General features: G+C 36.2%; 1 protein-coding gene and 1 non-coding gene across 2 annotated transcripts; one reads left to right on the forward strand and one right to left on the reverse strand.

Annotated features, from left to right (window-relative positions):
• Nucleotides 1–873: 873 nt before the first annotated feature.
• LOC148584861 (25.3 kDa vesicle transport protein SEC22-1-like) lies at nt 874–8,621 on the reverse strand. Its single transcript, XM_088517537.1, has 7 exons — nt 8,064–8,621; nt 7,191–7,652; nt 6,573–6,781; nt 5,026–5,186; nt 4,766–4,912; nt 1,582–1,640; nt 874–882 (listed from the first exon to the last, which is right to left on the reverse strand). The coding sequence occupies exons 3-7, from the start codon at nt 6,758–6,760 to the stop codon at nt 874–876; spliced, it is 564 nt and encodes a 187-aa protein (XP_088373663.1). The 5' UTR covers nt 6,761–6,781; nt 7,191–7,652; nt 8,064–8,621.
• Nucleotides 8,622–11,051: 2,430 nt separating this feature from the next.
• LOC132173205 (small nucleolar RNA U3) lies at nt 11,052–11,261 on the forward strand. Its single transcript, XR_009439296.2, has one exon. It is a non-coding gene; the product is annotated as a small nucleolar RNA U3 (small nucleolar RNA).
• Nucleotides 11,262–17,173: the final 5,912 nt, after the last annotated feature.

Genomic DNA, 17,173 nt, shown 5'->3' on the forward strand with positions numbered 1-17,173 from the left:
GAAAAAGAGTATAGAAGAAAAATGACTCAAGCTCCTCCGACGTTCTCTTGTGGTCCTCGAAATTTTTATAATTCATTTTCTTTGAAAGGCTATATATATATATAGTGATTATATATTGATATTATTCTGTAATACTGTACATTAATTTCGTGATTATATTTCCTATTATGTCTGACCTTATTCAACTATAAATAGGCCTCATTGTATACAATTCTAAACACACAGAAATACAATATTCAGTTTCTCCCTATATTCTCTAGTCTTCTTTAGTTATTTTAACAAATAAGATAGATGAGAGCGACAATTCAATCTTATAAAAACACTTGGCAGCCGAAAAGGACGCTAATAAAGAAAATGTCATGACTTGACAAAATCATAAAGAAAATTTCTGTAGTAAAGACAACTGATAAGTCAAATGGAAATTACTTAATGATTATGCATATACTTGTGTAAATTTAGTGTCATAGATGGCTGGATAGCCAGAGAGTCCCTTCTATCATCAGAAATCTTTATTTGGAAAGGTGTCAAGTATATGTCTCATCTAAAAAAAACTTAACAATGATCTTATCTTTATTTTTATTTTATTTTATTTTTTTGATGCCGGGGAACCTCTCTAAGGCAGGGCTTTTCGGACCTATTCCTACAGAGTAAACCCTTGTCCCGTGCACCGCACTCTCAGAAGTTTCTCTACACAGAACTAGTTAAATCGATAGCTTTTCACTAGAGGGTGTGGCCTCAAGGGATTGTTTGTACCCATGAGGTGTTGAACCTTAGACCTTAAAAGAATGATACCTCAAGACCAAGGCCTCCACCACTTGAGCCAACCCCTTGGGATCTTATCTTTATATTCACATCTAAATAAGGCACAATGACTCAATGAAGCTGAAGGCACAAATAACCAACCAGTGCCAATGAAACCACTAAGCAAAGTCCATACCCTAGTGGGAGTCCTCACAATATCTATTTGGAGGATATATATATATATATAGAGAGAGAGAGAGAGAGAGAGAGATGCATGAAAAACAGCTCAAAGAGTTGGGGTAAAGTTGTGTTGCAAAATCGCATGCTGTGGAGTATCATAAATGGGAAAATCCAATTACGTAAGAAGTTTTCTTTTAGAAAAAAGTTTCGTAAGCAACACAAATGTGGCTTCACAGGTGTGTCTGTGCGCCAAACAGATTGCAACTTCAGTCATACACTCAAGTATGCTCACAAGGACTCCACATAGCAAAGAGTTTAGCTGGATAATTCTCATGCATTTCATGCATTAATCAGATGAAACTAACCTGTCGATTTAAGTCTCTTGCCTTATCAGCATATATACGAGATTCTGGGGGTGTTTGGCAAATGGGATGGCCTAAACACTGTAGTTGATGTAGATTGATGTGAAAAAAAGTAAGAATGTTTGGTATAAAAAAAATGAAAAAGTGGTATGGAAAAGTGAAAAAGTTTTGTTTTGTAGTGATTTTTTTATTTGAATAATAATAAAAAGTGAATGATTTGATATTAAAAGTGAAAAAAGTTAGAATGTTTTGATGTTGATTTTTTTGGGAAATGGTGATGAACAGTATTTGGGCCAACCCCATCCCCATTACCAAACAAGGCCTCTGATGTTAATCGACTTGACATTTCACTGACCTCTGCAAAATAAAAATTTGAAAGAGATTAAATGACCTGTAATATGCACTACACATATTTTATGAAGGAAAAAAATAAAGGCATCTATCAAAAATGAAGGAACATTACAAAGTAAAAATCTAGAGAAACAGAAATGTGTGGCATCTATAAAAAAATAAAAAAATAAAAAATAAAAAAAGCAACTACAATTTTGTGTTGACACCATATAATTTGATGTCACAAACATAAGTTCACATTCAGTAGGAGACAGTAGCAAACAAAAAAATATTGATCACAGCTCATAAACCCCAGACCAGCCTTACCAGAATTCTAAAGCAAGTCTGACTATGCTTTCAACACTCCTCACACCACAACATGAGGACTCTAATATATATAACAAATGAGATCCATTTACATGTGGATAAATATCTATTGCACTCTACCATTATGTTGACCATGGTGAATCTTTTTGTAATATTATCTTGTTACATGACTAATTACAAACACCTATAAACAAAGCAACATCCATGGTTTCCAAGCACACAGATACAGGCACTCACTACAAAAAAAAGGCCATTTCTTCACGTGTCAAACAGTAATATTTTTTGGCACGTCAGTAAATGCTGACGTGTTAAAAGTAGCACGTCAACAAATAATTTACTGACGTGTTAAAAGTTACACGTCAACATTTACTGACGTGTTGAAAACAACACGTCAGTATTTCCTGACGTGTCACTTTGGCACGTCAGTAAATTGGAACCAAATTTAATCTGACATCATTTTAAAATTAATAAATAATTGGTTGATTATTTACTGACGTGTCAGTATATGACACGTCAAGAAATATTGACGTGTCACTTTGACACGTCAGCAATTCTTGACGTGTCAGTTTGACACGTCAAGAAATATTGACGTGTCAAAGTAACACGTCAACATTTCTTGACGTGTCAAAGTGACACGTCAAAAAATATTGACGTGTCAAATTGACACGTCAATATTTCTTGACGTGTCTATTTGACACGTCAAGAAATTTCTTGACGTGTTACACGTCAGTAAATATAATATATATATATATATATATATAGATAATAGGAATTCCAATTAACATTCAATAAAATTAATTTTTAGAAAACAAACACCGGCCAGTACTTTAATATATACTTTTCTTTTATAACACATACCGTAACCCATGCCATTTGAACATTCAAAACTAAAAAAAAAAAAAAAAAAAAAAAAATCCCAACGGTTAGACATGTTTTACTCGAGATACCGTATATATATATATAGCAAAACCATGCAAAAGGATATATATATATAACATGGCTATTTAACGTGCATGCATGGTTCAAATTAGACTAAATGATATATATATATATATATATATATATATATAACATGCATTTTTCTCGATCTCGTTCATTTAATTATGAGATACTAAATTTGGTATTTCATTAATTAAAATAATTAAAGTAACAATATTGGTGATAGATGATATTAATTAAAGTTTTGACAAACACACACACACACACACACACACATATATATATATATATATATATATATATATATATATATATATATATATATCATGCACGCTATATATCATTTAGGTTTGAGCCATGCACGTTAAAATGAAATTGTTGTTTGTAAGATTAACTGCACTATTCACGTACATAAAATAAAACCAAATACATGAGAACTCAAATGAAATACAAAAGAGGAAAACATAAATTATATTAGTATTAATATAATTAATGCTATATTAATTATAAACATATAAACATGTATATATATACATACAAAACAGAAAAATATTAATTATATTAGTATTAATATATATAATTAATACTATATAAACATATATATAAATATAGATATTAATATATTCCTGACGTGCCACATAGGCACGTCAGGAAATGGTCTCCATTTTCTGACGCGCCACTTTGACGCGTCAGGAAAAAATAAAAAATAAAAAAAATCCGCCCTTTTTTTTGAAATTTTTCTCTCTTCTTATTTTCCCTCCAACTTTTTTTCTCTTTTTATTCTTCCCTCCTCATTCATTTTCCCTACACTCTCTCTATCTCCTCTCTCCACGGCAGATGGAAAAAACACAGAAGAAGAAGAAGAGATCCAAGCAGAAGAAAAAAAGAAAAAGGAGAAGATCTAGAGTTCAATGAAGCAGAGAAAGAAAGGGATCGAGGAGAGAAGCAGAAGAAAAAAAAAAAAAAAAGAGAAGAGAAGAGAAGAGAAGATGGAGAAAAGTCAGACCTGGCCGGAGAAAAGAAGAGAGAGAAAGAAAAAATTGAGAAAAGAAAAAAGCCCACAGTGCAGAGAAATTAATTTCTCAAGTGGTGCAGATCTGCACCGTTTCTCAAGTGGTGCAGATCTGCACCACTTGAGTGGTACCAAGTGGTGCAGAGAAATTTTCTCTGCACCGTTTCTATGATAAATTACAAAATACAAAATAATTTAAATTAATAAAATTTTTAATTGAAAAAAAAAAAAGAATCCAGAAAAAAAAAATTAATTTTATATTTAATTTTTTAATTTCCTGACGTGTCAATTTTGGCACGTCAGGAAATTTAAATTATTAAAAAAATTAATTTTTCTTTTTTTAATTTTTTTCTGGATTTTTTTTTTAATTAAAAAAATTTACTGACGTATCAAATTTGACACGTCAGAAAATTTTTTGACGTGTCAGAATTTGACACGTCAGAAAATTTTCTTGACGTGTTGGATTTAGCACGTCAGGAATTTCTGACGTGCTATATTTGGCACGTCAGGAATTTCTGACGTGTCAAATTTGGCACGTCAAAAATTGCCAATTTCTGACACCCACATTCTTCACGACTGAAACACGTCAGGATTGCCCCGTCATGAGGGTTTACTGACGTGTCAGACAGCCTGACACGTCAGTAAACCTATGTCAATAAAAAATCCTTTTTTTGTAGTGCACTCCAAGACATTGAATTATATATTCTTTGCAGGCCCGTTAATTAAATGTTGATCCTAGAGACATGAATTACTGAATTTAACAGTGCCTTAGCTTGAAGATTTCCATTATGTTGGTAGCTTTAAAAAAATATAAGAACAAAACAATATAACTAAATCTCAGTATTTATTTTTTTAAAAAAAAGGAATATCTTACGATCCAACTTTTCACCAACACCAAGAACTTCCTGAACATTGCGAGTCATTATTTGGTGGACTTCATAGAGTTCATTATTCAACTTTGAAATATTCCGCTGAGTACGAGTGTCCTGATATAGTTTCTTCGTTTTCTGTATGAATGTGTCTTTTAAACATAAAAAGAAATGGAAAACTCAAACCCATCAGAAGAAGCACCAAAAACAATGCTGTAAGAATATGAAGCACATAAAAGGACCATGTAGGAAAAGTGAGGCCCACCAAATTTAATGAAGGCATAAGGTCTGGCAGCAGTTTCAATTTGAGACCCATTAACGCGCTGAAATTCATTCTTGAGGTCTTCAAGGTATTGAAAGGCAAGTTTCTTAGGATAAGCACGGTCACACATTGTCAAGTAGCAAACGCGTCCTTCAATTATGTAACTAAGAACTTATGTCAAGGTAACCTTAAAATAATTCTAGCATTCATAAAAAATTATTATTTTAGTGGATCACTCTAACAACCCAAGGAAAACGCTAGCGACATCTACGCTCTCGTTCTAAAAGGACTAATCAAGTTGCAATTGGAGTTTTCTAAAATCCCTTATGAAGTTCAGTCTCACCTAGTAAGGAAGCAATGTAAGACTTAGCATACATGAACTCCTTTATATTCCACACACTCTATGTGAGCTAATAATCTTCCTAATGTAAGACTAAAGTGTTACAATCATATAAAAAGATGATATAATGTCTTGACTGATGTAAAGAGTAACGAACTATAACTGAGCCTCTTCCACAAACTAAAAGTTTTTACAACTATGATACTTCAGTGTCAGGACATGTTAGAAAAGACAGCATAAGTTCTACCCAAAGCTGCCACACCCATCATATCTCAGATATGTCAAATAGGGCAGAATCATTTGAACTGAACAACTTAGCCCAGGGAACTTAATATCACAAACTTAGGGTTGTAAATGAACAGAGTTGTTTGCAAACAGCTCGAGCTCGACTCATATAAACTCAACTCGAGTTCGGTTCATTTATTCAACGAAACAAGCTTGAACATAAATTTAGGCTCATTTTTAAACAAGCCAAACTCATATAAACTCTGTTCAACTTATATAAGCTCATATAACTCACATAAATTCCTTTTTATTATTTTTATAGTATTATTTAACTATGTAATGTGAACATCTTAAGTATTTAAAAAGATAAAAGGAATTATCTTCCTAATATAATAGATATAGCTTAAATTATGATGATTGTGAGTCTTGATATAGATATATGTGTGTTTATATGTAGATAAGTGTAATTATGTGCGTATAATAAATTCATATATATATACTATAAAACATACATATAGAATCGAGATTGGATTGTTTAAGATTTGAGTTCATTTGTCTAATTAACTCAAATGATAAAATCTTAACAATAATTAATTAACTATGAATTTACACAAGAATTAAAAAGTAAATGAACCAGTACCGAGTTTTAATAGATTATCTAGCTCGATAATTAGCTCGAGCTAGACTCATGTTCAAAACAAAATTAAAATCAAACTTGAACATTCAATATTCGGCTCAATTACAACCCTACACACCCTCATCTACAAGTCTCATTAAGTCTACATAATTCACATTGTGTTTGAACCCCACCCCCAATTTAATTGGGATTGAGGCTTAGTCGAGTTAAGTTTGACAAAGAGATTGCATATATCCAAACCATACCAGGAACAATACTGGAAAACTATTTTTCTCAAAAGTAATACATGAACAGAGGAATTAAAACGTAATGGCATGGCAACATTCATAAACAAACTCACAAGGATACTAGAAAATATAAGGGCCAATTTCAATTGACATCCTTGAAGCCTCATTCTCGCCCCCTGAGAGGTTTTTAAACAACGCCTTGACTTGCTGTTTGTAGAATTCAGCATCGTTTGAATCGTGGCCATCATCAAGCCCCTCTGCCAGTGGAAGACCATCAGTAACGCGAGCAATCATCGTCAACTTCACCATCTTCAGTTCACAACTTCTCAGCTATTCAAAAAATTTAAAATAAAAAATAAAATGACACCAATATATAAGCCAATTTAAAGCCAGACCCAGGAGATAATGAACAAGGCAAAACTACTCAAAAGATAGATGCCGATTCACACACTAACAAACAACTCGGCTTAAGATCAAAATGATCAGCTAGATTCATAATAACCTAAGAGCTCACTTTTCTCTTTGGATCACCCCTGACGACAACAATGCGAGGGCCCAATTTGCCAAAGCATTTTCTTGCCACTAGTTATAGCATACCCTCCATCCCAAAAGATTTGACTAAATAATTATACGATTCCCAAATATTCCCCATTAATTTCACACAAACGTAAAATTCCGTAATAATTGCACAATATTGCAATATCTACATTATTAGACAATAATCTGGTTGTTCGTGTACCGTGGAGATGTCCACGGCACCGAACGGTGGTAGCGGTGCGAAGTGGTGGGCTGCTCGCGGAGGCTCAAACGCGGGCGATCTGAATGTGAATAACGCCGTGCAGTGGGCAATGATCTAGCCTTGCCGTGGCAGGGAGCGTGGCGTAGTGAAGGCTCGCCTGTACGATCGAATCCTTTCTTTGATTGCGGAAGAGGACGCACGTGAGTTCTTTTGCTGAAGAAAAAATCCGGTTGGAGTGCCCCTGCTATGCGGTCCATCTGCAAACAATGCCCTTTGCAGCATCCAATAGTTGAGTGACACGTCACCTTATTACACAAGTACACAATAAAACTAAAACACCTAATAAATTCCTCTTCTCTTTAGTAAATCGGATGGGTTTCGATTTCTCTTCTTCTTCTTCTTCTTTCTAAAAGGCTCCTCTTCTCTTCCTCTTCTCTCTGAAATACTCCAAATTCCTCTTCTCTGCAACAAAAATAAAGAACTTAGTTTCAGAGGACTTCATTGAAGGGCTAATTTGCAGAGCCATGAGAAAGAGCAGTGAAAGAAATGATTAAAGAAAACAAATAATTCTGAAATAACAATAGCAAAGCTCATAAAAAAAATAAAATAAAATAAAATAAAAAAAAAAAAAATTCTGAAAAAAAAAAAAAAAAAAAAAAAAAAAAAATTCTAAAAAAAAAAATCTGCAAATAAGTGCCATGCAAATTTATGTTATCAAAATTTGAAAACAACCCAGAAGAGATAAAATAAAATAAAAATCCATAAACCCATCAAGGAGCATTGAAAAAATTAAAGAATTCAAGGATAGCAAGATTCATAGTTCAATAAGAAATTAGACTAAGACTATATTTTAGCATGGAGGGGAAACTTCACCTTCATTTTCCTGGGTCCAAAGCTCTGACTAGAACTTGATTTAACTAATCGAAGACAATATAAGATACAATAACAAGCAGAGAATATATAAGAAGAATATGATGAAGAAGAAGGTGCAAAGAAAGAGAAAATCCCAAGACTTTCCCTCGACGCTGTGGGTCTCGCCTCAAACCAGTTTGACCCACCCCAAACCCAGTATCACCGGCCGTTTCTTCTTTCTTTCTCCCAAACCCTCTTTTCTTCTGTTCTTCTTCATCTTTTCTTCATCTAGAAAAAACCAGAAAAACAAAACCAGCATCCCCAATCAGCCAAACCAGAAAAAATAAAACCCAAACTCCAAATCCAAATCCCCTCTTCTTCCCAAACTCAAAACCCCAATCAGCCGAACCAACAGAAACCCCAAAAAAAAAAAAAAAAAAAAAAAAAAAACGAAAAAATGAAGCAACCGGAAAACGCAACCGGACCGGCATAACCCAACCGGTACTTCAACAACCCAACCGGCCATTTCTTCTTTCTCTGCTAGACCCCCACCATTTCTTCTTTCTCCTTCTTTCTCTCTTTTCTTTCTTTCTCTTTTCTTTCATCCGGTGTATTTGGTTGTAAGTTATGTTTGTGCACTTAGCTTAGGTGGCAGTAGTTGATTGGGGGCTGCGAAAGTTGGGTTTTGCAGCTCGACCGCATAGTAGGTTTTTCCATCCGTTTGGTTACGTATTGCTATCCAGGTTTGTGGATTTCTTCATCCTATTCGCCTTCGGTCATAACGGTATGTATATCCTGTTTAGGTACGAGTGTAAGGTGGCCTTTCCCTTATTTAAGAATATTTCACATACACATATTTCACGCATGCATACACACGAGAACTGAGGATTGAAGTCAAATGAGTCGAGTCAAACTTATATGAGTCGTGGTCGCGAGCATTATTTAAGCCAAGTTTATATAAATATGTATTGTTTAATATTTTGAGCAAATTTTTGTGTTTACAAATAATTCTTTTATTATTTAAACTAAGACTGAATTGAGTTTAACCGAACCGAGCTAAGCCAAATTCATAATCAGCTAGTGTAATACCCCTAACTATAATTGAAAAAGATTTGTAAAGTCCACAAAATAAAAATTATTTGGTAAATTGAGAAGTGTTTTTAAATAAATAAAAAACTGGGAAGTATTTTTTTAAAAAAAAAAGGATCATTTGGTGGTAGCCTCCATAAGATTGCTAGATGGATCAGGCAATCCCCTTTAGTTAAGCCCTACTTTTGTCTTTGGTTTGATGGTTGTATGTGTTAAAAATGTGGTATATTTTGTTTTGGGTTGATTTGGTCGGTCTCATAATTTGCACAATTCCCCACCCATCCAGCACAATTATGTGAGTATGCATCCAAATTCTTTTCGTCAATCAAAATGTTTATCAATTGATCTCGAGCTGGCCACCGAATTTGATCTAGTAGTGACGAATAATTTTGGAAATTACTTTTGTATTTTTCTTATATCACTTTAAAAATGATGACAGCTGAAAGTATGACAAGTTTTAAATGCTTCCGTATTATTCTACAAAATAACTTTTAAAATTTACCAATGGTGCATAATTCCGCACAAGTTAATGTGCATTCTCTCCTGAAGCAAATGAGGATGACTGTGAATTCTCACAAGCAAAATGGGTTGCATCTCATAATTCTTTTGGGTTTTATCCTAGTAGCGATCGCCTATCACTTGTTTGATATTCAATAATAAAAATAGATAATCCAATCAATCTTAACAAAAATCAATAATAAAAACAAACGGTGAAATAAATTTTAGGCATAGTGTCTCCCAACCCAAAAATCATTATATTTAATAATATGAGCTTTTTAAAAAAATAATAAAAATTATAGAAAATTGAGCAGGGTTTAGGGTTTCTAGTTTTTCAATAGAAGACCTTTATTTATATCAAAGGTTAGCGTTTTTAGATTTTCTTTTTTGGTTTTTACTTGTCAAGAAAAATAAAATTCCTTAAAGTATATGTTCCAACTTAATTTGAACAAATACATCATAATCTTTGCCAAAAGTTACACAACCCAGAAGTGGTGAATAAAGTTTTCTTCTAACTCAATTTATTAAATTAATATTTATACATTTAAAAAAAAAAAAAAAAAAAAAAAAAAAAAAAAAAAGACCTGTAGGAGGAGCCGAGGCGGTGGTCATTTACAAGTAATAACAGCCCTCGATTTATTCCACTCTTCTTTTTATTTTCTAGATTTAAGATCTACGAAAATTGACGTTTAGAAACATCCTACAACACAAAATCATTTGGAGAAAGTAAAAGGCATTTTGTTGGAATCTATTTATCAAAGCCTTCGTTAGTTGTAACGGAAGAAAGAAGTACTTAGATTATACATTAATGTTGCATTGGCCGCTCACAAGTCACAAATATACTAATTGTTGATTCAGCTTAGGATTATATATACAAGACGCAATCTAGGATGTCACACGTCTTCAATTGTTAATGTGATATTCTCAATTTGCGTTTTTTGTCTTGTTCGCAAAAGACATGTAACCATTGGTCAAGCATTACATCTTGGACATGTATATAAATCATCACTTAAATTTATTTATTTAATTAATATTTCAACACTCTCACTCACGTATAGGTTTAAACTTTTTTTCTTAATAAGTGAAGGTTAACACATTTGAGAACTTCGGTTTTAATATAATGTTAAATCCTTGCTTGTTTCAAAAGATTAAACTAATAAAAAAATGATATATTTAATTAGTATGCTAACCTCTCTTAATTATTTATTCCTTACTATTTTTCCAAAGCTACAGAGAAGCCCCATCCCTTGAGATGCATAAAGTCCTTTTATAGTAGTATCGGCGATGCACGCATAGAGCTTTACAGTAACCTAGGGTCCTAGATGACAAAAGTAAATTAAGTAATGAAGCGCACGCGTCCCACATCGAATAGTTATGAAATAGAAAAGCTATTTATATGGTGCGATTTCTGCTTAGTTGGGTACGACCTTACTTGAACAGGATCTGTTCTATAGGCTCGTACCTCTGTATCCTTGAGTTCTAAGGAGACAGGAACCTAAATCTGGTTGATGAACCATGGCTGTGCGATCAGAGCGTGATTGACAGCGTCATGGTCCTCGGGCCATTGATGCAGTAGAGGATCGTTCTCAGCCATTACTAGGCTGGGATGGTCGTACAGCTGTCTGACAGATTACCTCCCTTTTTGTCAACTTTCGAGTGCCTTTTTTATTTTTAAAAATCAAACTCTTTTTCACATTACCAAATAATTATCTTTACTTTTAAAAAAATTCAAAACTATTTTCATCTTTTTATCACATCAATTAATTTTTAAGGTAAAGTTCACATGTTCCCTCAAACTACTAATAAATTGATAATGTTATTTTCAAACTATCAAAATATTGTCAATGTCTCCCCTAACACTAGCAAAAAGATAAAAATGTTCCAAAAATTCAAAACTATTTTCATCTTTTTATCACATCAATTAATTTTTAAGGTAAAGTTCACATGTTCCCTCAAACTACTAATAAATTGATAATGTTCTTTTCAAACTATCAAAATATTGTCAATGTCTCCCCTAACACTAGCAAAAAGATAAAAATGTTCCTATATATTTCTCAATAAGACAAAAATACTCCTATAAATTAAAAAAAATAAAATAAATTTTAAAAAAAAAAAACAATTTTATTTTTAAAACGGAAATTTTTTTTTTATTTAAAAATTTTTTAAAACAGAAATTTTTATTTATAAAACAAAACAAAAAATTTCAATTTAAAAAAAAAATATTAATTAATTTTTTTCTTATAAAAAGAATTTTTTTTTTTAATTTAAAATTTGCCACCCTTTAGAATATATTTTTTTTAATTTTAGTTTTAAGTTTTTTTTAGAAGTTTTAGTATTTTTGTTTTTATTTTACTAAGGGTAATTTCATCATTAGGGGAACATTGACAATTTTTAGTAGTTTGAGGAAACATTGTCAATTGGGTGGTAGTTTGAAAGAGGTATGTGCACTTTTCCCAAATTTTTATTTGGAGATCAGTTGAACATCTTCTAGTAAAAATTATAATTAGTTGAGTTGATAGAATGAATAATTAGTTAGGAGAAATGTTAAGGGTACGCGAAATCTTTTACTAAGTGATATGTACTAAAATGATGTGTAACTTATTTATTAGTATCCGTAGTGTTTCACTTGATTAATTGTGTTGATTCTTTCCAATGAATAAAAGATTTGGTATCCCTATCATTTCTTGTTAGTTATTGGACGTTCTATCTTAAAAATGATGCATTCGGATCTTTGCTAGTTGTTTGAGTTGTGGGTCGTCGGACCTTTTGAGCTATTTGGTGGGTGGGTATTGGAAGCCCATCAATAGTTAGACCCTCCAATAATTTAATTTCCCTTGATTACGTCTTGATTCTAGCAACTAAAACTTACATACTGTTGGGTCATGGGTCAGCCCACTTAAATTTTCAACAGTCTTTAGGCCCAATTTGATAAAGCCCGAGACTCCTGTCCGAGACCTAGTGATCCGAGACTATCAAAATCCGAGACTCATATGCCGAGACCGTAAAGTCCGAGACTAACTCAGGACATAGAGGTCTCGGTGAAGGAAATAGCTCCGATATCCTAAAAGATACTGCTGTTAACAAATAAGTGGTTTCGTTATTTATTAAGGTATCGTATCTATTTATAATCCGAATCTTCTATATACATCAGTAAAGATACGCCAGATGAGATCTGGGATCACAAGGGTAACCGAATTCCGCTCGGATGCGCTAACCTAGCACAGCCTGTAAGCTATGACTCTGATCCCCTGATCACGAGACACTAAAGCCACGAAACAACTAACAAACATGATCTCTCATTCAAATGTTTGTTCAGCTGATATCAAGGGATAAGATTCCTGAATACACGGGAAATTAAATCCTCTCCCTGCCTATAAATACAAGTCCTATTATTAAAACAAAGGTAGTCACAACTCTCATAATTTGAGCTCTATAGTTGTTACTAGTATCCTTTCCCATTCTGACTTAGGCATCGGAGTGCTCATGTCGGCTCACCCCCGGTCACTTCGATCCTTCTTTCTTCTTTGTTGTGCAGTCAAATTGTTCGGGTGTTGGTCCAACTCAAGCTCGGCAAGCGTGCCACGTCATCTTTTGGAAAACTGTGCATCAATAGTTTGGCGCCGTCTGTGGGAACTTCGATTTTCATCAATTCTCTACTAATCTAAAATGGTGACTACCCGTTCCACTGCTGCAGCCTCCAACGTACCACCACCATCCGATCTAGCCGAATTCGTGAAGCAGATGTCTGAATCCATGAAGGTTCTGAAAAAGCAGAATGAAGACCTGGCTGTAAGGGTCACAGCTGCTGAGGGCCGTAATAGCCAGAGGGATCAAGAGCGAGCACGAAGGCGTGAAGAACGGCGTGAGAGGGAAAGACGAAGGGAGATTCGTGATGGGAAGCGAACTGCAGGTTCCCATCGCGATGAGGAAGCAAGTTCAGTCCAAGCTAGCCATCATACTACTGTCCAGAATTAGGAGCATCGTGAGCAGCAGAACCCAGAGAGGTCTCAGCATACTAGGCCTCGAAGGGAGCAATTTCAAGGGCGAAATGAGGCCCAGATGAGTGCTAACATGGAAGATTTAAAGAAGAAGTACGAAGAACTAAGTCGCAAGCTGGCTGAAAAGGATGGAAAAACCCCTGCTTCGGGGCTTATGGATAACACCGACCTGCCTTTCACTGATCGAGTGTTAAGTTTCCCTTTGCCTGAAAACTTCAAGATGCCTCGCGTCAAGGAGTTTAACGGTAGTGGCGACCCTTCTGAACATATGGAAAGCGTCCGTGTTCACTTTTCCCTTCATAGGTTTCCAGATGAAATAGCATGCAGAACTTTTCCTCTCACTTTGGAAGGAGTTGCTCAGGACTGGTTTGCCAGATTGCCTGCCAAGTCGATAGATAGTTTCAAAGAACTTGGAAGTCTCTTTTTAAGCCAATTCCTGGCTACCAAGAAGAGGAGGAAGCACTCGGCTTGCTTACTGTCATTACGTCAAGGGAAGGAAGAAAGCCTGAAGGATTTCATGCATAGGTTCAATAAAGAAAAATTATTAGTGGATAACCCGGGGGATCAAACGGTATTATCCGCATTATGGCATGGAGTCAGGCCAAACGGGCCTCTAATGGCCGAAGTATCAAAAAGTTCTACATAAATAACTCTTCCCGAGTTTATCGCCAAAACAGAAGAGTATATTAATCAGGAGGAAATGATTAAGGCTCTCACGAAACATCAAGAGGAAGAAGACCGGGAGAAGGAGGACGCCAAAAAGGAGCCACCTATAGCATCCGCTTCGAAGGAAGAAAGGTTTCAGAAGAAAGTAGTAAAGAAGACTGTACCATCAGTCCCAAAGACAGAACCCCGGCGACGTGAAGATCGAAGGTTCACACCTTTGAATACCAGGGTCAACGAAGTGTTTATGGAAATCAGAAGAGACCCAGCTTTCAGGTGGCCAAGTAAGTTGCGGGGTGATCCGAGGAAGCGAGATCGGACGAAGTTCTGCGAGTACCACAATGATCACGGACATTTGACGGAAGACTGCATAACCTTGCGGCAGGGAATTGAAACTTTCATTAGAAATGGAAGGCTGGTAAGATTCCTAGCAGGGGAAAGGAACTAAGGCGCGGTGCACCAACAGCCTCTCCTATTAGATGGAAACCGAGCTGAAGGGGCACGGGAACTGAGACGTGATCGGGATGATGGTCCTAGAGAAGATCCGAGACCCCCTCGGGATCAAGGAGTAGTAGGAGAAATCCATACTATTGCCGGAGGAATAGCTGGTGGAGGACAGTCTAATTCGGCCAGGAAAGCCCATGCTAGGAAGACACAGGCCGAGGAAGTCTTTACAGTGCAGAGACCGTCCAAAGTTGCAAAAAAGGATTCAGTGATCCTTTCTTTCTCTGAAGAGGACGCTAGGGGGGTAATGCAGCCCCATGATGATCCGCTAGTCGTAACTATAACAGTGGCCAACCATATGATCCACAGAATTCTGGTGGACAATGGAAGCTTGGCTGATATACTGTACTGGCCAGTTTTTAAGTAAATGGGTATCGATCGTGATAGGGTCACACCATTTAGCTCTCCCCTTGTTGGATTTGCAGGAGAGCAGGTCCAGCCGATTGGTCTTATTTCACTCCCTGTAACGGCAGGGACAACACCTAAGCAGAAAACCGTGATGGTAGATTTCTTGGTTATTGACCGACCAAGTGCCTACAATGCCATTATCGGTAGGCCTGCTTTGAATAAGTTGAAGGCCGTAACTTCAACATACCATCTGATGATGAAGTTCCCAACGGAAGAAGGAGTCGGAGAAGTAAAGGGGGATCAGACCTAGGCAAGAAGATGTTATAATACGTCTCTCAAGAGGGTCTCGGATCCAACTCCTATTGTAATTAGTACAGTAGGTGGTAATAACAGGAAAGACCCAAAGGGAGAGCCAGCTGAACCTCTAAAGGATATGGTAGTAAGCGAAGATAGGACTTTGAAGATTGGGACACAACTCAGTCCCAAAATCCGAGATGGCCTCATCACCTTCCTAAAAGGGAATTTAGAAGTTTTCGCATGGACTCATGAAGATATGCCAGGAATTGATCCTGAAGACATCCTCCACCAGCTAAATGTGGATCCGAGCGTGAAGCCGGTAAAGAAAAAAAGAAGAAAATTCGCTCCTGAGCGGAATGTGGCCATAGCCGAAGAAGTGGAGAAGCTTCTCAAAGCTCGTTTCATTGAAGAAGTATATTATCCCGATTGGTTGGCCAATGTAGTATTGGTCAAAAAGTCTAATGGGAAGTGGAGGATGTGCGTGGATTTCACTGACCTCAATAAAGCTTGCCCAAAAGACAGCTTTCCGTTACCTCGCATTGATGCATTGGTGGACTCAACAGCTGGATAAGGATTACTCAACTTCATAGACGCCTTCTCTGGTTACAACCAGATATACATGCATCCAGAAGACCGTGAGAAAACTGCGTTCATAACTGACCGAGGCCTGTACTGTTATAAAGTCATGCCCTTCGGTTTGAAGAACGCAGGGGCAACATACCAAAGGCTGGTAAACAAGATGTTCCGAGACCAGATCGGACGCAATATGGAGGTATACGTTGATGACATGCTAGTCAAGAGTGTGCTGCCACAGGACCATGTACTCGACTTGCAAGAGACGTTTGCAACCTTGAAGAAGTACGGGATGAAGTTGAATCCCTCAAAGTGTGCATTTGGAGTTTCATCAGGAAAGTTCCTCGGTTACATGGTGTCCAGCTGAGGAATAGAAGCCAATCCTGAAAAGATACAAGCTGTCCTAGATATGCAATCTCCGAGAAACTTGAAGCAGCTCCAGCAATTGACAGGAAGGGTAGCAGCACTAAATCGATTCATTTCACGATCGACCGATAAGTGTCTTCCGTTTTTCAAAGTCTTGCGAAAGGCCTTTGAATGGACAGACGAATGTGAAGAAGCCTTCAGACAGCTAAAAAAGTATCTGGTGAGCCCGCCTTCGTTGAGCCAGACAATACCTGGGGAGGTACTATATTTATACTTAGCCGTGTCTCAAACGGCTGTCAGTGCTGCATTAGTCCGAGAAGAAGAAGGAATTCAAAAGCCTGTATACTTCATAAGTAGAGCTTTGAGAGGCGCTGAAGAAAGATATCCCCAGATGGAAAAACTGGCTGTTGCCTTGGTTATAGCATCTAAGAAGCTCCGACCCTACTTCCAAGCTCATACTATCAGGGTACTAACTGAATACCCTTTAAAGAAAGTACTAAGAAAGCTAGATCTATCGGGAAGATTGGCTAATTGGGCTATTGAATTGGGAGAATTCGACATTGAGTTCCTCCCTCGAAATTCTCTCAAGGGCCAGGCACTGGCTGATTTTCTGGCAGAATTCGCTGGTGTGCCAGACGTCACCAGCTGGCCAAGTGATAAGACCTGGGTAATTTATGTAGACGGATCATCTACGAAAAAGCATGGTGGAGTTGGCGTAGTAATGATCACACCCGATGGGGAAGAATTGTGTAGTTCAGTAAAGTTGAAGCTTAAAACAACAAATAATGAGGCCGA

The sequence above is a fragment of the Corylus avellana genome, chromosome 6 (assembly GCF_965113065.1).
Source record: "Corylus avellana chromosome 6, dhCorAvel1.hap1.2, whole genome shotgun sequence".
In the NCBI taxonomy this organism is placed as follows: domain Eukaryota; kingdom Viridiplantae; phylum Streptophyta; class Magnoliopsida; order Fagales; family Betulaceae; genus Corylus; species Corylus avellana.